The sequence below is a fragment of the Culex pipiens genome, chromosome 1, assembly GCF_016801865.2.
Source record: "Culex pipiens pallens isolate TS chromosome 1, TS_CPP_V2, whole genome shotgun sequence".
Lineage (NCBI taxonomy): Eukaryota > Metazoa > Arthropoda > Insecta > Diptera > Culicidae > Culex > Culex pipiens.
The window spans coordinates 91,059-112,661 of NC_068937.1; the positions used below are offsets into that span (position 1 = coordinate 91,059).

The 21,603-nt window shown below is 35.6% G+C and overlaps 1 protein-coding gene across 3 annotated transcripts in view; it reads left to right on the forward strand.

Moving 5' to 3' along the window:
• LOC120427725 (homeotic protein deformed) overlaps positions 1 to 19,750 on the forward strand; it is a 108,763-nt gene extending 89,013 nt beyond the window's left edge. For 2 of the 3 annotated variants that reach the window (XM_052707445.1, XM_039592629.2), the window contains exons 4-7: positions 14,929 to 15,029; positions 15,493 to 15,676; positions 18,238 to 18,602; positions 18,668 to 19,750. In XM_052707445.1, the coding sequence (XP_052563405.1) occupies positions 14,929 to 15,029; positions 15,493 to 15,676; positions 18,238 to 18,602; positions 18,668 to 18,970 (953 nt within the window). In that variant the 3' untranslated portion in view covers positions 18,971 to 19,750. The remainder of the gene's footprint in view (positions 1 to 14,928; positions 15,030 to 15,492; positions 15,677 to 18,237; positions 18,603 to 18,667) is intronic. The other variant, XM_039592628.2, reaches the window with a different exon arrangement.
• The last annotated feature ends 1,853 nt before the right edge of the window (positions 19,751 to 21,603 follow it).

Here is a 21,603-nt window from a genome sequence, read left to right on the forward strand (position 1 = left end):
CGGTCATTCTTGGAATGAAACCGTAAGATTTGAATGTGATTTAGTTATAACGGAGAAGCAAACACCTACAATGTTTGCCAGGTTGAAGCACTGAGTCCGAGTCGAGATTGGGAATCGTAGTAGTAAAATAGTAGCAGAACTCTGGATATTTCATACGGCATTCATCGAGACAAGATGGCGAACAACAAAGTTGGCGCTCAACAAAAGAAGCGCTATGATAAAAATCTACCAACAAAATTTCAACATGACGAGGGTTCAGACAAAAGCAATCGCTCATAGAAGCGGAGGGAAATGTAAGAGAAAAGTATTCTTCATCATTTCTCATGCTTTCATCTGCCGTCATGTTATGCACGGTTGTACACCCTATATTTATTCCCTCGTATTGGGTTCTACTTGAACCCACGGAATAGGAGAAAAAAATACACATTTCAAGAGGCCTTTTCAGCTCGAAATCAAATATTCGAGGGAGGAGTTTAGTTATTCTTAGTAAATGTAACAGAAATTTCAATCACTAGTGAATGATTTTTTTTCTCTAATATCTTGTGTAAAAAAATAGACCTGTCCATTTGTTTCAACCTCCAAAGCATCCAAAAATGTGTGTCCACTCTACTAGCATTTTGGGCGTCACAATTAGGCATCTCGACAAAAACTTCCAGCCGTCCTTACCTTAGAGACGCTCTACTGCCATTTTCAAGTCAACGAAAATTATCGAGCTGATTTGATTTATAGACTTTGGTCAGCCTTCTCTTCACGCTTTTCAGTCATATTTTTTTCCACCAAATTTGCTTTGAAATATCAATGAGGTGCCGAACAAAATAGATTAATAATAAAAGAAAAAAAATAAAACCAAAACAACGCAGCAGACCCTCCAGCATGTAGAATTATCTCGGACAACTAATGAAGGCTAATTGAAGAAGCAACAGCCCATCATTGTAGACCATGAGTGCAGAACATCACACATTTTTTACTTTATAACATTTTACTGTCTCCATGATGCCACATGATATGTTGCATTTTACAACAGAACATAATCAATCTAAATGTTGGTGAAATTCTTAATTAACCGGAAAATCAAACAATTTCAATACACCGCAGCGATAAATATTTGGACTTTCAAATAAGAGAAACAGAACGTCTCAAGAGACCAATCTACGTTTCCTGAAAGACCCTCCAGCAACTGAAATCTGCATTGAGTTTCTGTTGTCATCTGTGGAGGAAGAATGATGGATTAGGTTGCCGAAGCCTTTAAAAGACGCCCAAGCACCCACGCATCACAACAGTAGCTCAAAGCATATTTATGGATGGTTATCATCGGATGGACTGAAACCCCAAAGCAAATGAATGAAACCGTGAGCTGTGTTTCAGCAGAACTCATTCAGACGAGAGTCTCCAGACTGGATTATCTTGGTGTCATTGCCTTACGCTCTCACTAGAACAGGTTTCGTTGTAGGTGACATAACTTTTCAATAAACCGGACAATTCGGGTAGCCACAGGAATTTTAAACTGTGTTATTTTAATTCAGATACTGATACTTAACACTGTCTTACATCTTATCTCAAAGAAGAAAAATATAAAATTAATAATGCCAAAGCGTAGGAAAGGTAGTGGGCACAAGTCCGAGAACGAAACTGGGAATGAGTGATGATGTGACAACAATTTTTAACGTTTTATATTTATTAGGTGGTCTGCTCGCTCAACTGTCGCGCTGTTATCTGACATATTCCGGGGGAGTACAAAACGAGTTTTGATGACAGTCAGCTCAACATTTACGGTAGTATTTAAGAGTCTGTTGCTGTCTGGCATATTGGACGGCTTGAAAACAAAACTTGTAGGGCAGTCATTCATAGTCGCTCATTCGGCATAATCGAACATCAACCAAAATTTTGATATTTTTTATATGCTAACCGCTATGAATAAAAAATATATAATTACTACCTAACATGTCTCTCTGACAAAAAGAAATAAACATAAACATTAACAAATTATTCAATTTAAAGACCATTGAAGGGCAATGCAACGCGGGGTCTACAGTGGCAATCAAATAATTATAAGTCTGCAAGACGGCGAGAAACCCAAAAGCAAGTAATTGTTTGCCTGCAGAAGTGTTGAAATTTGTGGAGCCTTAATGATGCTCCAGTAAAGGATCACATTTATCTTCTCCCATTGACTAACTTTTCTCGTCGGTATGAGGATGTTGGTGGAGTGTGGTATTGAATATGAGTATCAATTTGACATTGTTTTTTTGGGTGTGAAGCTTTGATACTGATAATAATTTATTTTTGTGTTAAAAAGAAGGAATTTGTAAAATAAAACAAACAAGTTCTAATTATATTAAAATTAAACCATACTTGTGATCTACCTTTTAACAAGCAGACTCGAATGGGTACGCTCTCTTTCCCTGCTCTTAGAATTATATTTATGAGAAAAAAATAGACAAGTTATATTTTCGCTTGCGACGGGGTTTGAACTTTAATGCTGTAAGTTGATTTGTAACTTTTTCATCGACATCAGACATTTCTTCGAAGCTGAATCCAGAGAAGGTAGAAGTTGTTCAAAATGTTTTTTTTTTTTTTTTTTTTTCATTGGGGATTTTTGATTGGGTGTTGGAATGGCAAATCAATAAGGACTTTTTCCGGTAAAATCTGGATTTCGGAAGTCCAGGTGGTCATAATATTTCAACTCTGTAAGTAGATTTGTTCTTAAGGTTTCATTAATTGAATATTACGTTTGGACCCGTAAGGCAGCGAAGAACAGAACCGGGCTATCAGCTAGGTTTGCGCCGAAAAAGAAAATAAATTCGTTAAGTTTATACTGTCCTTTATATTTTTATGTTCAGTCATTTAGTAAAATGTGTGCATTCTGTGCAGTAAAGAATTCTCGCTTACTTTTTCAAAAGGTCACTTGTACATAGGAAACCTATGGCGCATTGGTTGTTTTGAAAAAGTAATCTGGAATTACAACTTTATAAAAAGAATATTTCATCGACATAATTTGTCGAAAACTCTTAAAACATCATCACGGGACTCCTGGTGTAGGGGTAAGCGGGGTCTACCTGAGCTCGATTCCAAAAGGTTCCGGTGGCATTTTTCAAAACGAAATTTATCTGATCACGGCTTCCGTCGGACGGGAAAGTAATTGTTGGCCCGGTCCAACCTAGAGGTTAGGTCGTTAGCTAGTTCAAGGTGTAGGAGTCGTCTCCCTGGGTCCTGCCTCGGTGGTGTCGCTTGTAGGCAGTTGGATCCAAAAGTCGTCAGTTCAAATCCCGGGTTGGATGGATGCTCAGGTGTAAAAAAAGGTTTGCATTTGCCTCAACAACCAAGTCTTCGGACACCAAGTTTCGAGTTGGAATCCCGCAATCGAGAACGCCAAGGCAATGCTGTAGAGCGAACAATTTATTTTTATTTTATTTTTTATTTATTTATTGAAATTTTTAAACATAATTCTTGATTACGACTTGGTCAATCGCTTCACACAGTTGTTCGCTGTACTAACCGAATAAGAGGGAGTGGGAAAGGCAAAAGAGATAGTTTTTTTTCATAAAATTATTTTTATTAGCTTCTTTTCGGTACTGGGACCTGGTTAGGACCGAGTCGGCTTTTGTAATTACATTTTTCTTAAAGCTAAGAGTAATTACAGAGGATCTTGTGTGTAAATGTTAGTGGGAGGGGAGAAAGAGAGAGTTGCCAAAGTGACAAACGGTAAACAGAACAGATTTGCGTCGCGTTCGATTTGTGCTCGCGAGAGAATGAGTTCAAATATTTGTACAGGGAGAGTGGTGCGTTCTAGACTGAGCTTTGATGCTTTCGAACAGTTTAGAAAAGTTTCAAACAAGGGAGTATGTCTGAGATAATTTTGTCTGCTATAGGGGAGCGTTATTTTATTACGTAACGCAAAACTTGGGATTTTTGTCCAGTATCAAAAACCCTAAAGTTTGATACCCATATTGCCCCAACTCGTATGGTTCCGCAAATGTCCCCTTATTGGAACATCCCCGGGGCCTCCGGCCACTCCAGGTGGTGGCCACTACTGCCAAAATATCAATTTTGATTTATTTTTTTGTTTTGGGTGACGTTTCTACATCATGATTTTTGTTTTATTCGTTTTGTGTGTGCTTATATTGATGAACAAAAACCTAAGATGTAATGAAATAAAATAAATTCAATTATTGTATTTTTTTTAGAGAGTAAAGGGTCTATCTCACCACTGGCGAGGTTAAATCTAGATTAAATTTTCAAAACAACCTATCCCTCGTGGGTTTCCTTTGCAGATAGGACCTTTTAAAAATGTAATCTATCATGTTTTATTTTGAGTAATTTTTTCTATGTGAAATTAAAAAAGAAAACAAATTGGAACCTAAATACTGAAAATAAATCAAAACTCTGCAATATGCCGAGGATAAAAAAAAACTTTAAATCAAATTTGTAATGGCATAGTTTCATTTTCAAAAACTTCATGAATTTACAGTTCGTGTTCCAGAAGTGGCGAAGAGCTTTGTCAACTCTGAAGAACCTTAAAGAATTTGTAACATCGTGCACTGAAATAAAAAATAGTAACAAATTCCTTTATTCTAGGAATTTTGCCTCTTTTCCTTATTTAGTATTCGGTTTTTTTTCGATTACTTAATAAGGAAAGGAGCCAAAATTCCAAGAATTTAGGAACTTGGTACTTTTATTTTTTTTCAGTGTGCATAATATCCTCATTATAATTCATCATGTTCACTATCGCTATCAGTTAGCAAGTTGTTCTGTGGAACATAAACTATAACGTATACCTCCAAGACTTTATAATAGACGTAAAAATGACTAAAGTTTGAACCACCTTTTAGTTCTTATTTCTATCCTACATATCTGATATAATCAAATGATTGAATCAGTATAAACAAACCCATCCGATCCACTCTATAAGCCACAGGTTTTATAGGTCTCAGTTGCAAGACGTTTTTAAGCGTTCAAAAATTAGTATGGAGCTTGCACTAAAATCTCTTACGCATACAGTACTTTTCACATCTAGATTCGAACTGACGAACTTAAGATTGCGATGGTCGCATTTGGAACATTTTTTAATTTCACATTATTCAAAACTCTCTTTTATTTCCCATCTTTCACACGATTTCCATTCCATGTCAAAAAAATGTTGTAAAACAGCCAAACCACGTAAACACTTCGATGAGGAGGCAGGCGATTGGCAACTTTCTACGCAGAATACAAAAAATATTTTAAATAAACTCAACACCACGAATTTGAAATATGTGACCAAGTGGTTTATGAATGACCCTTAAAGCCTTACATTCTTTGACCGATGTACAATTAGATGGTGTTGTAAAATTGTTGATTAGTTCCTCAAAAACTAGGGATAAATCAGATGAGCGTTAACAGCTATCTGTTTCAACAATCCACTTTGAACTAATATTGAATTGAAATTGAAACAAAAATAATATTCAAAAAAAATGCTAGTTTCTTTTGTTTTCGAAAAAAAACCCTCACAATTTCTATTGTGGGGAGTGGCCATTTCTTAAACCTTTTTAATGGTGTAGGAAAAAGATATTCACAACCTCGCATAACACAAACAGCAGTAACAGTGATCTATCCATCTATTAAACACAAAAGTTTTTCTTGCTTGCATTTTTCATTATAGCTTAAGGTTGGGTCACATTCAATCTACATGACCGCAGGGATGGAATAATCGCAAAAAAATCAATTTCGCTTGCGAACATTCTTCACCCGCGAAAGAGAGAGGAGGCAAATCACGCAAAAGAAAATCGCTCCCGAAATTCTCCAAGAAAATCAATCTGCTGATGATTTATTGTGAGTTTCCTTGTCAGCACCACTTAATAATATTTATTTCAATTTGTTTATGCACATTGCCCATCTACAAAATGTGACGGGTAATTTTTTGACGTGTGACGTTACACTTGCAAGTGTACACCCAACTGGCAGTCGCATGATTGTGATGCATGGCGGCATGAAAGTATATCAGAATCTACATGAAATCTGTCCTCATGCATTTTTTGCGATATATGAGTATGACATTTTTGCCCGTTACCGACAATTATCGACATTACCGACGGCTTTTTGGTTGTATTTCACAAAAAAACACTTAGCAGAACGAGGATTGAACCACCAACTTCTTGGTTATTGATCCGACACGCTACCACCGCGCCATGGACGCTTGATGAAAAGTGAGTGAAAGCGCACCAACTCACCAACACTCTTTGGAGTGTTGCTCGGGGATGGGCCAGCTTTATATGTGTTGGTGAGAACTGCAGATCGCTGAAATTTTTACACGCGGGCAAAAATGATCTACGGGCTTGCTGCAAAAAATGTTATAAAATATGACATTTTCTGCAGCAAATCCAATGTTGCAGATTTTGAGATATATTTTTCCTTTGGGTGCAGTAGTAAAAAAGATGTTCCGCCGAATAATCAAGATGATGATTTTATTCGAATCTTTTTATCGATCTTTCGATCGAGAGAAGAACCATGCTCCCTTCGGATTTTTTCTCTTGATGAACGTCCAGAGATTTTCTTTTGATGATGATTATGCCATCGCTGCATGACCGATTTGTGTATTATAACATAAGCATATAACAAATATACCACTTAGGCTGTTGCAAATATTTTTCAAAGTGTATGTCCCCATGGCTTGTTTATACCCTGGCTTGCTATTTAAATTTTTACACTTTTATATCTAAATATATATATACAGCAATTCCATTTGAAAAGAGCCTAAACCAAAAAAAAAGTTCTCCGATCGGGCTCAAAATTTTTCTGGGGGTTCCTTGGCCAAAATAATTAGACCCGTATTTTTTTGTTTGGCCATTAGGGTGGCCTACATCGTGCTGCAAAAACCACTTTTTTCTAAAAATCATATCTCCGCGCCATTTCATCCGATTTTAGCTGTCTTAGACGCAAAAGAAAGGTGATGAGTTTGGCTATTTGGGAAAAATAGTAAAAAGTTCCAAAAATCTAGCTTAACTATTGAAAAAGTCGTATGAAAACTTAAAATGGCGTTTTGACCGTGTCTGGACCAAAGAGCCTATGTCTGAAAATATTTTTATCGGATTCCTCGGAAAATTTCACATAACATATCAAAAAATTGGCGATGTCGAACCGTACGTTTCCGAGATATGATTTTTTGAAAAAAAAAACTGCGTTTTTCGACGCGCCACGCGCAAAAACGGGAAAATGACGAAATCGGCAAAAAATCAACTTTTTCCACTAAAACTGCGATAACTTTAAAATTTCAGCGATGACCTATAGATGTTATGGTACCAAAAGTTGCGTCTCTCAATTACGAAAATTTTGGTACCCAGACATGTATAGGTCATCGCTGAAATTTTAAAGTTATCGCAGTTTTAGTGAAAAAAGTTGATTTTTTGCCGATTTCGTCATTTTCCCGTTTTTGCGCGTGGCGCGTCGAAAAACGCAGTTTTTTTTTTCAAAAAATCGTATCTCCAAAACGTACGGTTCGACATCGCCAATTTTTTGATATGTTATGTGAAATTTTCCGAGGAATCCGATAAAAATATTTTCAGACATAGGCTCTTTGGTCCAGACACGGTCAAAACGCCATTTTAAGTTTTCATACGACTTTTTCAATAGTTAAGCTAGATTTTTGGAACTTTTTACTATTTTTCCCAAATAGCCAAACTCATCACCTTTCTTTTGCGTCTAAGACAGCTAAAATCGGATGAAATGGCGCGGAGATATGATTTTTAGAAAAAAGTGGTTTTTGCGAAAAATGACGAAAATTGCCATTTTTTGAACCACCCTAGCACGATGTAGGCCACCCTAATGGCCAAACAAAAAAAATACGGGTCTAATTATGTTGGCCAAGGAACCCCCAGAAAAATTTTGAGCCCGATCCGAGCACTTTTGTTTTTTTCCATGCTGTTTTCGTGGGGAATTGCTGTATATATATATATATATATTACCTAATTTATTTTCATTCAATTTCCAACCAACTATCTATCACCACTCCATTCCTCAGTAAAGCATCCCAACATATCATTTACTCTCCAATAATCTGGATTTTATTTAAGTGATAAAGTGATTTCTTTCAATTCCAAGACTTTTCCGTAAAGACAACAATCAAAGAACATATAATTTCTGGCATCACTTCTTCTCTCCCTGTTGCCACAAACGGAACCCTCGTGTAGATGTGCGCAGACGAAAAATATCTGTCTCTTTCCCACTCCGTAAATCATCGCATAAACGACAAGAGCGACATGCTCCAGAAGGGCGGAGCTTATTTTAGTGTGTTGTTTTTGACTCAGAAATAGTGTTGCGTTGTGTAGGAAGTATGAGGTGAACGAAGGAAAGAGAAAAGAAGTATGCATAAATCTTAATATCTAAGAAATGTAAAATCAGCACTGTTCTTGTTTACTACACTTCGTCAACTGCATAACAAAAGAGTTTGTCGATCGATGCAGACGTGCGCGCGGACGGTCGCTGTTTCGAGGCCTTGGATTATCGTTCGTTAATCAAATCTACGATATCTCTTCGATTTTGGATTGTTGCCGGTTGTGTCGTGCTACCGCGTAAAATACAAGTGATCACAAATATCAATACTTGGGATTAACTAAAATTAGTGAATTTCGGAAAAAAATGATTGTGTCTGTATTGTGAAGTGAATCGATTTATAGTGATATTGGTGAATAACAGAAAATGAGCTCATTTTTAATGGGATATCCTCATCACCTTCAATCAATGGGTATCAATATTGAACCAAAGTTCCCACCGAGTGATGAATATGGGTTCCATTCAACGGGGTACAACAATGTTGAAGGAATTAGTCAAACCGGAAATGAATACTTACATCAAACACAGCATGATGTGCTGCATCATAATAATAGTTATCAATATGGTATGAGTGGCCATTACTACCATCATCACAATGGATACGTCTCTCCAGCACAAATGCATCTGCCAGGCCCGATTTCCGCGCCTGCAGCTGTGCAACCATCACAATCAAGCAACTCAACGCCAAATCAAAATAATGGATACGTGACAGACTCAACGACGTATTACTCTGGATACTATAGTGGTAGTGGACACCACATGGATGTACCGCTGCATTGTCCAGGAAGTGAAGTCAGCAATACTGCGTTAGGTTTACAAGAATTAGGTAATCAACTATTTTATTTCCAATCTAGATATAATTTGTGCCTCAAATAAACGCATAACTCGCAGTCTTCAAGTTTTGCAATCGAATATCAATGTAGGAGGAAGGACTAGTGTGTTCCCTCTGTACAAACCTTCGACGTTTAGGGGCCGTTATAAAATCTTGCAATAGAGAATGTCAAAACCAGCGGGTTGTAGTATTCATGGTTTTATTTTATGCTTTTTACGTGAAAATACATTCTTCCACTTGATACGTAATGTTATATAAATACAATTAAAAATACCCTATTTTCCAAGAATTTACAAAATAGAAATTGGATGAATTATCGAATCCAATCATTATTCAATGGCGTTTGCTCGGGTTTAATTTTTTTTTTACATTTTTTGGAATTTTATATATTAGACACTTTATCTTGACGTTGACGATTGCTTTGACATTTTAAGGGTTACCTCAAAATAGCGATATAATATCATTTTTTTTACAGATTTTATCAGACATGACATAATCGAAACGCATCGACATCAGACATGACAATAACCCGTTCATTAATTTTCTTAATATTGCCAGACTAATGAGTTGCAAAATCATCGAAACGATTATTTTCAACTTTAATTCTTTAACAGCATTTAAAAGTAGACATTCCAGAAATATAAACGCAACGACCTGATACTCGATCGTCACATATACACGTGTGAATATGTGGTAGCGATCTAACAATCGTTATAACCAATAGACAAATCCATCGAAAGCTCAACGCAACCGGTTGATGGTGAGATATTTGATAGCTCCAAATGTAAGCAGACTCTTTGTTTACATTTCTACATTGGCATTTAAATTTGTTTTGCTTGAAATATATGAATCAACTATTATATATTTTCGATACACAAAATTCCTGCTGAATCGTTTGATTGTTTTTTTTCAGTTTTTGTTGAAATTGCATTCTACACACATTTTTGAAGATAATGGTTGAAGTTTTATTCAAACAGCCGCGTGGCAACAAAAGTGCAGCAAAACACTGCCTGAAAATTTTCTGTTCCATAATTCTGGGATGTTATTGATTCTCCCACAACTACGAGACACCTTGATTTAACTGAGAATTTCTACAAAAAAAAGCAAATAATCAAATGCAAAACCGGGCACATCACCTTTTGTGAGTAAAGTCACTTAATATTACACACCGCATGTACATTTACTTTAACACATAAAAAAGTTGGAACCGACGGAATTCAAACCCAGCACTTAGAAAGTGAATTGGCGCCTTAGCCTGATCGGAAAGTGGAAAAGGCTAGAACATTTCGTTTAAATAGATTTGCGATACTAATGAACTACATATTTCGGGATGTAATACTACATAAAATTCAATAAAATAATGCAGAATTTATTCTACATACAGACCTATTCCACGTTGTAAAACCTGCTTTTCTATTAAAGCGATATGCGCACTTCGGAACCAGAGCAAGCGGACAAGAGAGGGTGAAGAAAAGCCCCAAGAAATCGTATCCTCTACTTTGCTCTGCTGTCTATAAAGCCATTACTTGACCCGTTTTCTTTGGAGGTGCGTATTGGCCCTAATGGGAATTAAAAATATGTTTGTTAAACGTTTAAAAGTTTACGAAATGTCAAGTTTGCTTTTACGAATAATATCGTTGTTAGTGTTTTCACGAAAACATTTCTAGAGGTCCTATAAATACAAGCACAACACAAGGTATTCACAAGCCAAAATTTGATCTTTTATTTAATAAATATGTTTTGTAAGGATTTTGAAAAGAACAATCATTGACAATCAAGTTTGAACTGAGGAAAACCCGGAAAGTTATGCAAGTTATCGCTTTAAAATCAAAATGTCAGTAAATAAAAATATCTAATTAGAGAAAGCTTTGGCCCAATCAAAAAAGCAATGACATTTTTAAAAAGTTGTTAAAATTCCGTACAAATCCGTATTATGCCAAAAATTCCGTTCAAAAATTCCGGCCTGTTAAAAATCCGCGGAGAAGGTCGAAATTCCATGCGGTAAGGAAAAAGCTGTACAGTTGGTAGCCTTAAGCATAGAGTATCAGTGATTGTTTTTACATTTTACTGCTTCCCCCTTGAACATATTTCAGGTGAGAAAGTCAGTATTCAAAAAAAGTTGTTTTTAAAGGAAATCTTTGTACAAGCTATTTTAAACTATTTTAGGGCTGGTACAAATATTTTTAAAAGTTTTTGTCACCCCCCCCCCCCCCCCCCCTTCAAAATTGGCCCAAAAAATCAGGGGGCAAAAAAAAATATTTTTACAATAAACTTCAAAATTTCAATGAAAATTCAAGTGCAACCAGCTGAAATCAAATTAAAATACATTCTCCTGCGTTTAAAATCATTTTTAGCATGTTTGGGTTTATTAAAAAATCTTAAGATTTTTTGAAAATTTTCGATGCAAAATTTTTTTTTCGATACAATTTTTGTTTTTGTCAGATCTTAGATTTTTTGAAAACTAATGATTGCAAAACAACTGAACTAGTGTAAAATGCATTTTTAAACACTTTTTTCATTTAAATGTGAAGATTATGGCTTGTTATTTAAATTTTAATATTTGCATCGGCCCAAACACATTTCATAAAGCTTATTTTCGCATTTATGATTTTTGAAACAACAGATAAAAAAAATCGTCAAATTAAGAGAAAAAAAATCTTGAAATAATTTAAATTTAGTTAAATTATGATAGTAACATAACTGTTTCTACAAAGTTAAAAAATAATGTAAATTTGGAAGCTGTAATTTTGGTAGGTTGAATATTATCTCTTTTATGAAGTAATTTTATCTCATTTTAGACTGAAAAAGTGGCATTACACCAGAAAAGTGGTAAAATTACACATTTCCAGAGGTAAAATTACACCTTTTTTTCTGACATAAAAGATGATATATAATAATGTAATTAACATTATTTTTTCTGTGTACGTATAAAGCCTTTTTCTATGCTTCTTAGCTTGGTTGACCGTGCACACACTAGCCGAGCATAAAGCTCGCAATAGCTAGGTTGGTTCCGATAAGAAAAATAAACGCGTCAAGAATGTGCTTAATGACAAACCACTACTCATTTTTCCACTACAAAATTTTTTTAAATTCTGTTTCTGCGGTCTTACATTGTTTTTATTGTTTATTATTCCTTCTTCCTTTCTATCATGACCGGGACCTAGTACTAAATTGTTTAATAAAATTTCTAACAGTCGACATAAACTTTGAAAAATATTTGCAACGGTTTTATGAACAAACTATAAAATATGTTAACAACAATATTTCTAGAGCTTTTTTTGGAAAATGTCCTAATAGGCTATTGCCTCGTCACGTTCAGAATCATGGAACAACCAAACGGAATCATGACATAAAACGTACTATGAAAATTCACCACGCACTGCAAAATCTCCAAAGCAGCCGCTAACCTGCTCGGCTTTCGTCCGTGCTCGAGTTCCCATACAACGCGTCCAAAAATACATTGAAAGCCCACCCATGTGTACACAATAAACGCTATGAATGTGTGTAATTTTGGGAGTCCAAAAAAGCTCTAAGAGCCTAACAGCCTCTAAGACAGGCGGTGAAAAAGCGCGCGATCAGGGAGAGTGCAAAATACGGAGATTTTCTCTTCTCTTCATACTTTGCTCTCTCTCTTTTCTCCCACCTGCAGTGATGCGTATCTCGACAGAGCTTTGATGCATTAGAACAGTTTAGAAAAGTTTCAAACAAGGGTGTGTGTTTGTGGTGTGGCCCTTTTTGGAGAGCTTTTTACAAATGTCACGACTGTTGAGTGGTTCTCTACTTTTCTTTGTAATTTTTTTTTATTTTGATGAAACTTTGTCCATGATGTCTCTACCCAGAAAAATGACCCTACGGTCTTTTTGCCTTCCTCACCTCACTGTGGAAAGGCTATAAAATCACTCGAAAAATTAAATTCTTAATTTGACCTCCTGGACCCACCTTCACGTATACATATCGACTCAGAATCAAATTCTAAGCAAATGTCTGTGGTGGAATGTTGATAAAAAAATTGCTCTGGATTATCTCGGCACTGACTCGACCGATTTTGTCTGTTTTGGTCTCATTCGATTTGTCTTGGGGTCCCATAAGTCGCTATTAAAAATTATAAAGTTTAGTTAAGTACTTCAAAAGTTATGCTTAAAAAACTTTTTTAGCATAAATCCGGAAGAATGTAAAAAGGGTGGTTTTTGTAAGAAAACCCGGCATGTTATACAATTTTAGAAAGGTATTCAAAAGACCTTTCCAACGATTCCAAAACATTGAAAATCTGACAACCCTATCAAAAGTTTGAGCACTTAAGTATTATTCATGCACTTTTTGAAGCCCGGATCTTAGATATGTTGATAAAAACGTTGTCCTGATCTATCATGCGACCTGTCGTTGGATAGGTAAACAAAAGACCTTTCCAACGATTACAACAGATTGAAGATCTGGCAACCCTATCATAAGTTGTAAGCACATAAGTGCCCTGAATTATGATGATCTGACTACGCAATCTGATGGTATGAATAATGAAATTGATTGAACACTGAAACCGCCCTTTTGTGTCTATTTCGGAAAGCAAAAGCAAGTTCTCTGTTGCAAGTTTCTGCTCAATTCTAGGCACCCGAAGGTTATGTGTGGTGAGTCACCCAAAACCTCTTTCACGCAAATGGACCGACGTTTTACTTCCCCATCCGATAGAAGGATAGATTTCGGAAAGCATTACCGGCTAAATGTGAGGAAGGCACCAACCACCTAAAGGTGAGTTGGCGACATTCGAGAGAAACACGAGTGTAACAACGGAATTGCAAAAAGTCATTGTTCACATACTTCTACTTCGTATACAGATTGTTAATTATTACTAAATTCATTCAATCGGCAAAACTATGAAGTTTTGTTTTTATTTAAAATGTTCGCCACAAAACTCGGCTACACCGACAAATAAAAGGCAAAAAACGGTACATTGTTCCAATACGGTGACGTTTCAGTGACATTGTCCCAATATGGTGACGTTTCGCGGGTCGCGAGTACTTTTGTTTGATTGTCGCCGAGTTTTGTCGTCGGACATTTTGGTTAATTTCCTCGTACAAAAATTAACGCACAACACACGTTAATTCAGATCGCAATTCTTTATTTTAAACCCTTTTTCTCGGCTTGTCGTTTTAACAAATAAGACTGACTAGATTCGAGCGGCAGTACATACAATATTCTGTAAATGTCTGTGAAGACGAAATCACGCATTACTCAAAACTGACTGAATCGATTTTGGCCGGGTTTGAATTTTTGTAACCGCGTTGGGGTCCAATAAGACCCTATTCAAAATTATTAAGTTTAGTGAAGTATTTTTAAAGTTATGCTGCCCATTGTTTCAAATAAGAGTCAGCATGTTTTCTGGAAAAGTCTGTATGAGGTATTTTTTTTTATTCATAAACTTATTTGTATCAGGTCCTTTTCGGTGCTGGAACCTGGTTTGGACCGAGTCGACTCAATAAGCTGTAAGACCGTAAACAATGCAAATCTGGATTAGGACAACTTTGTAAATGTGTGGAAGGAACCAACCACCTAATTGGTGGACTAAGAAACGTTTTTTCTATGAACAATGACTTCATAATTCGTCAAGACTTTTAAATTAGATGTTTCAAAGAGAGAGACAAACCTTCGTTAAACTTGTGAATAGCACTTTTAATTGCTCGGCTAGTTAAAAAAAGAGTTATACTTACTGTAAACTTGAAACAAACGTTTATTCTACTTTACAAAGTAAAAAAAAAAATGTGATTTTTATTGACGTGGTATTTTTTTTACTTCTAAAACAGGTATGAAATTAGACAGACGAATAGAGGAAGCGGCGCCAGCTGGACAGCAGTTGCAAGAACTAGGAATGAGACTGAGATGCGAGGATGTAGGCTCCGATCAAGTAAGTTTATTTCTAAGTTATATATTTTGATTCTATGAGATATTCATGTTATTTATAATCAATTTTATCATTTTGTGCTAAGGACATATTTTTAATGTTTGAGTTACTGGGCTAATTCCTTTTGTAAACTATTGTCTTAAGTTGTGACAAATAAAAGAATCGAAAATGTGCTCGTGACACACTATTATTAACTCCTTAAAAGTTTGTCAACTTTAGATTGTTTACAATCTTTAACCTGTCCCAAAATTCTGGAAGTCGGTACCAACCAAAAATGCAATCACCATGGGTTTTGGATTTAAATAAAAGGGTCAACACCGATCGGCATTATGAACGTTGTTACGATTAAATGTCTTAACCTCTTGTTCGTTTATTTCCTTGAAATATTTCTGGATTGCAGAAATTAATTATTCAATTAAATTTTGTATTCTTATGATTACACTTTTCTTCATACAACTTCTTTTAGGATGAGTATCTGGATGAAGAACGCCTTATGCTCGATAGATCGCCTGAAGAAACCGAGTCCAACGACGGTGATTTAGATGACCTTGATTCCGATACCGATCTCGTAGATGAAATGATGACAGCTACGAGCGACGGTGAGAGGATTATTTATCCCTGGATGAAAAAAATCCACGTTGCGGGTGTGGGTAAGTAATATCTATTTGAATAATGAAGAATCATTCAGTAGTCTTACCTCAACGTACTTGAGCTTCCACAAAATCTGCTTATCATGGTTGTGGATCAATAAACCAGTGTCTAAATGTGACATCAATTGCCCATAGTCGAATAACAAATGATCAACCCTAGGATGTTTCCAAAAGAAACCTGTCGCTAAAGAGGGAAGCGTAAATAAAACATAAAATAAATTACCTCTAATTTATCACTCTCAACCGCTTTTAGTCTCGCGCCTCACAACAAAGAAGGGAGGCGATGATGTGCTTTGATGTTCGTTGTTTGTGTAAACTTGAAAAATAAGTTTGAGGCTATATGAATGCCAATTGTCATTTGCTGGGCTGACCGGTATGACTGACCTTCAAAATGCAAGAAAATAGAATCTAATAAACACCCTGAATGCAACAAGAGACGTTTGAAGCAATGTGATTGATGCTAGTCCTTGATTATTTTTTTTTTCTTTCAAGCAAATGAAACACAGTGTGTGTTTGAAAGTAACCACAATAGAACAAAAACTATATGCTTTCTTAGAATTATTTACAGGACATTAAGCTCGATTAAGTTTGGGGTTAGGATTGGAGTGAACGGTTTGTTATTGATAGGTTTAGTTTTGTTGTAAAAAGAAAAATACACATTTCATTTGAACGGAATGGTATGTAAGCAAGCGTTCTAAGAACCTCAAAAAACAGTTTTTGACAAGTTTTGAGAGTTCTAAAAATTAGGTAGGTTAGGTTTTTTATTTTTATATATGAATATGCTTAATTAAAGTTGGTTCCAGCCAGCAAACGGACTGCATTTTGGGATTCATTCTGTAATAACAACTAATATTTATGAAGAGTTTTTTAAAGAATTTTCAGCAAAGTTGTTACCCAGGCGCAAATTTATATGTATTTTTCTGAATGTTAAAACATTTTAAAATGAATTTTAAATAGGAATCACAAAATTTCCTTTCTATTAGAATGAGATAACTGGCGTGAACTTGAAAACTTGCGTGAGATGAAATCGTTCTAGAAAATTCCAACTTTCAGATTTACTTCACCATCTGATTAAATCGTCCAAAATCGTTCACCCTTCCTTATTATTTGACTCGTTATCAACCAGTACATCTACTGAAGAAAAAGCTGTCAGAAGTTTCCTCCTGCAGACTGTTTTTGAAGAATATAAATTGATGTACTTATGACAGTTTACTCTGCTTTTTCGTCTGACTCGACGCAGTCACTGGTCACATCTGCTAATAATAAAGAAGTAGGAGTAAATTACAGCCAACTTTTTATAGGCAGCTCAAAAGAGGCTAGGAAGACAGATGAAAAGTTTTCGCCGCTATCAAATGTCTTATTTTCTCTTTGAAATGAGTTTTTATTTGAAATATTGCGATTGATTTAAAACTTTGAGCTTATTTGCTCTGTTTGATCTATTCAAATCTGTAGTAGCCTTTGACGACAGAAAGGTTTTATTTTCGTATGTTTTATCCAGAACAGAAAATTTACCTTCGTCACCATTGGTAATAATAAAAAAAGAAACACGGAACAGGCCTGCCCCAAAAGCGAAGGTGCTGCCTGTTTGGGAAAACACAAGAGATGTGTTGATTGAAACGATGATTGTGCGATGATTCTACTTTCAGCAAGCTGCCGTTGGCGTTCACACAAATAACTCTAACCAGACCGAGAGGGTCTGCAATGTTGCTCACCGTATTCGTTTGGTACCGTAGGGTGGCTCTGCGACCATGTTGTCATATTATGATGGAAAATGTTACTTTGAAATTATAAGGAACATAACTGCAACTTAAATGTATTTTTTGGAGGATATCCGTTTTTTCCAAAAAATAAATTTTGCGTTATTCATTTCTTTTTAAAAAAAAAGTCAACATAAAATGCTGGCACGTCGGTCGATGCATGCGCAGCGCATATTCAAAGCATTAGCAATACTTGGTATGAAAACAGCCCAATCATCTCGTAAGGGCTGGCGGTGAACGTTACAAAACAGCAAGTCATTTTTATCGATATCTCGTCTCGTAGCTGTACAGACGCGGTAATGAAAATAATTGCTAAATGCAAGCCATGAAGGATAACTATGCCAAGGTGAGCCACTTGCAGTCGCATTGGAGTAAGCACTGTTTTTTCATTCGCCACATTTGGAAATGAATTAGTGGCAACTTTTAGAAAATATTCAACATATTTTACGGCAAAAAAGAGAAAAAATCCTAGTTCCATAACACATAATACGCTCGCACATACATTCGCCTCTGTTGCTCAATACTGAAGAAACGACGGAATCAACCTCATACTTTTCATGTCAATCAAGCCGAGCTTTGCGTGTCATTCAAAAGAAACAGTATCAGACGTTCGGGAATACGGGTGGGATTATTTTTTCACATTCAAACTCTTCAAGAATCCTACTTCTGTTTATCACAGTTGATACCATGTCAAGCAGTACTTATGGAAAAGTGCTAATATCAATTTCTTGTAGTAGAAATCAGTATTACCATTTATATTCATGCTCTCTTCATCTTCTTTTTCCTGCTTTATTTTTGCTCCAGCAAACGGATCATTCCAACCTGGAATGGAGCCAAAACGCCAGCGAACCGCCTACACCAGGCATCAAATTTTAGAACTGGAAAAGGAGTTCCATTACAATCGCTATCTGACTCGACGGCGACGGATAGAAATAGCCCACACACTGGTTCTGTCAGAGCGTCAGATTAAAATATGGTTTCAAAATCGGCGGATGAAATGGAAGAAAGATAACAAACTGCCGAATACGAAAAACGTTCGAAAGAAAAACGGAGATCAAGGTAAAAACAACTCCACAACCAACTCAACGGGCGGCCAAGGCAAAAAAGGTCGAAAGGGGAACTCGTCAAGCTTATCAAACGCGAAGAAACAAATGAGTCTTCAAAATGAAGTAAGTATTGGTGTCTACGGTGAGGTAAAATAAAAGTTGGTTTATAATAAGTTTCGATCAAACAGTGCCTTCGCACCGAGAGCCTCGAGAGCATGACGGACATCCATAATTCATTGAATGGAAGCAATCTTACTTCGGTCCCATACATTTCTGCATCAGACGTCACCGGGGTGCTGACGACGACTAGTAATAATAATAATAATAACAATAATAATAATAACAACACCAGCATCAACCAAGATTCATCGTCTCATGGTCAACAGCAGCACCAATCTTTATTGAACAACCCGACGGCAACGAGTAATGTAAATACCGTAGCATCACATTCCGTTAGCATTAAGCAAGACTATGATCTTACGTCCCTTTAGAAAAGCCTTCAACGTCAAACAAAGCTAGACGTGTTTTGCTCATTTTGTGAAATTAACAAAATCCACCGAGATCTGAAAACTTCACATCGCACTTTAAAGGTTCAATTAAATTCACCTGATGGGGATTGCTGAGGCCATTCTCTAACAAAAAATAACTAACATTATCAGTTTCAAAATCTACTTTCCTTACCTAACCCATGAAACTGTATTTGTATAAGCACACGGAAAGGCTAAGCAGTTCGATGCGTCGAAAGCAACTTAGAAACTAAATTGTTGCATTATTAAATTCAATTACGGTATATGAAAAACATCAAAACATCAAAACAAAAAAATCTATTTTTTATTGATTAACATAAAATTTTGTTTAAGCTTAGCCTTTCCGTGCACAAAGAGTCTGAGAATAGTAATAGTTTCAAGATTGATATATAATTTCTTTTTGTGTCCACAGTTTTGTGTGCGAATTTGCATAAAAAAATATATTTGTAATTGATCGTAAGAATCGTATCATAATTCCTTCAGTAGGAAGAATGGCGAAAAATTCGGATAAAACAGTGATGTAGTTTAAGGGAAAAAAATCAGAACTGTAAATAAATGTATAAATAGGCATATTAGTCTGTAGTGCATAGATTTGATTTCAACAAATATTGTATTTGGTTTAGTGCCATTGTCAAGAAATAATTTTCTAGTTTATTTGCCATAAATAGTCGATGATACAGTATTTCAAATTGAACAATTACGTTTGAAAATATGTGCTTGTTTCAAAATAAAACTTGAAATTCAAACTCGTATTTTTAAATAAATCGATGCTTATTTTCTTACTAATATCACACCGCATTTTGTTTTCAATTTAAAAGGGAACGGGCGATGCAAACAAAAATTCCTCGAAAGAGTTTAACTTTTGAATCTCCTCAGTTTAAACATAAATAAAGGATAATGCACCGCTGGGAATAGTGGGCTCAGTCAGAAGGCATACATGTGTAATTAGTTTCGGCATGCTTCACAAAAAGGATTAGCATATGCTTTTATGTCCCTTTGAAGAAGCCTACAGTGGCACCCCGGGAGAAGTCAATGAATAAGCAGGTAAGTGCTACCGGCAGTTTCCTAAAAAGTTAATCCTTTTAGGGATAAGCTTTGTCAACAATTTTGCCAATGAATATTCACAGAATTTCTAATGGCACGATCGGTTACTTGTGTCAAGAACTGGTGCCTTAGGCAATTGGCAATTGTCAAAGTTGTGATATGAACGCATTTTTAGTGAACGGAATTTAGTTAAAGCATTTTAAAACTAAGGATTTGCTGTGATTGTTGTGACTTTTTTTTGTAGGCACAAAAGTGGTTCGGATGCTCTCTCCACGAAAAATTTCTGACGCCTAGAGCAGAGACGACATCTTTTATCAGAGACTAACAAGACTTGCTGGTTGTATAGTGGATGGTCTTGAGCTTATTATCCAGAAAAACTTTGGACAAATCATTCGATACTCCATTATGATAACCACATTTCGGCTAAAGGAATTCTAGCAAAACATTGTAATAGGTCCGAGGCCGAAGTAAAAACAAAGAGTCTATCCTGTTCAATTCCAATGTTAACATCAACTGACGTGAGCAGGATAGACTCTTTGTTTACACTTCGACATTAGCCCATTTAAATTATTTTGCTTGAATTTAGCCTAATGATGGGCCAATCTTTGATTTCAGGGGGTAGCCCCAAGGAAGCCCGGATTTGTACCACCCTAAACACTGCCATTTTGGCCACCATTTTGGATAAAAATATTCTCAGTAATTTTAAAGTAATTAATGGGTCATACTAGCCAATTGTATTAATTATGCACATAAAGCAAACTAGCTTAAGCTCTCAATTGATATTCCAACTATTTAAAAACAAACATAACCAAATTTATTATTCGTTTAAATTGTAGAATTTGACTTAAACTCAGGGAAAATGTTGAATAATTTTATCAAGGACATTATTTTGGCCATAAAATGAGGTCTTAATAACAAAACATTGTTGAAAAGTGAAAAATTTGAAAGTTAATTTTTTTAAATTATTGATATACCCCCCCTACGGAAATCAACAATTTGTTCAAAAATCTTCCAAGTGTCTATAACCCAATTTGCTATTTTTTTTTTCATTTTGCTATATATGGATAGAACGATGGGAAAATTTTGGTCAAGAACATTATTTTGGCCATGAAATGAGGTCTTTATTCCAAAACATTGTTGAGAAGTGAAAAATTTGAAAGTAATTTTTTTTTTAATTATTGATATACCCCCCTACGGAAATCAACAATTTGTTCAAAAATCTTCTAAGTGTCTATAACCCAATTTGCTTTTATTTTTTATTTTGATATATATGGATAAAAGGATGAGAAAATTTTGACCAATATTGTCAAGAACATTACTTTGGCCAAGAAATGTGGTTTTATACTAAAACTTTTTAGAAAAGTGAAAAAACTGAAAGTTATTTTTTTAATTATTGATATACCCCCCCTAAGGAAATCAACATGTTCAAAAGTCTTCTTAGCGTCTATAATCCAATTTACTAGTATTTTTTTATCTTCCTACATATGGTTAGAACGATGGGAAAATTTTAACCAATTTTGTCATGAACATTATTTTGGCCATGAAATAAGGTC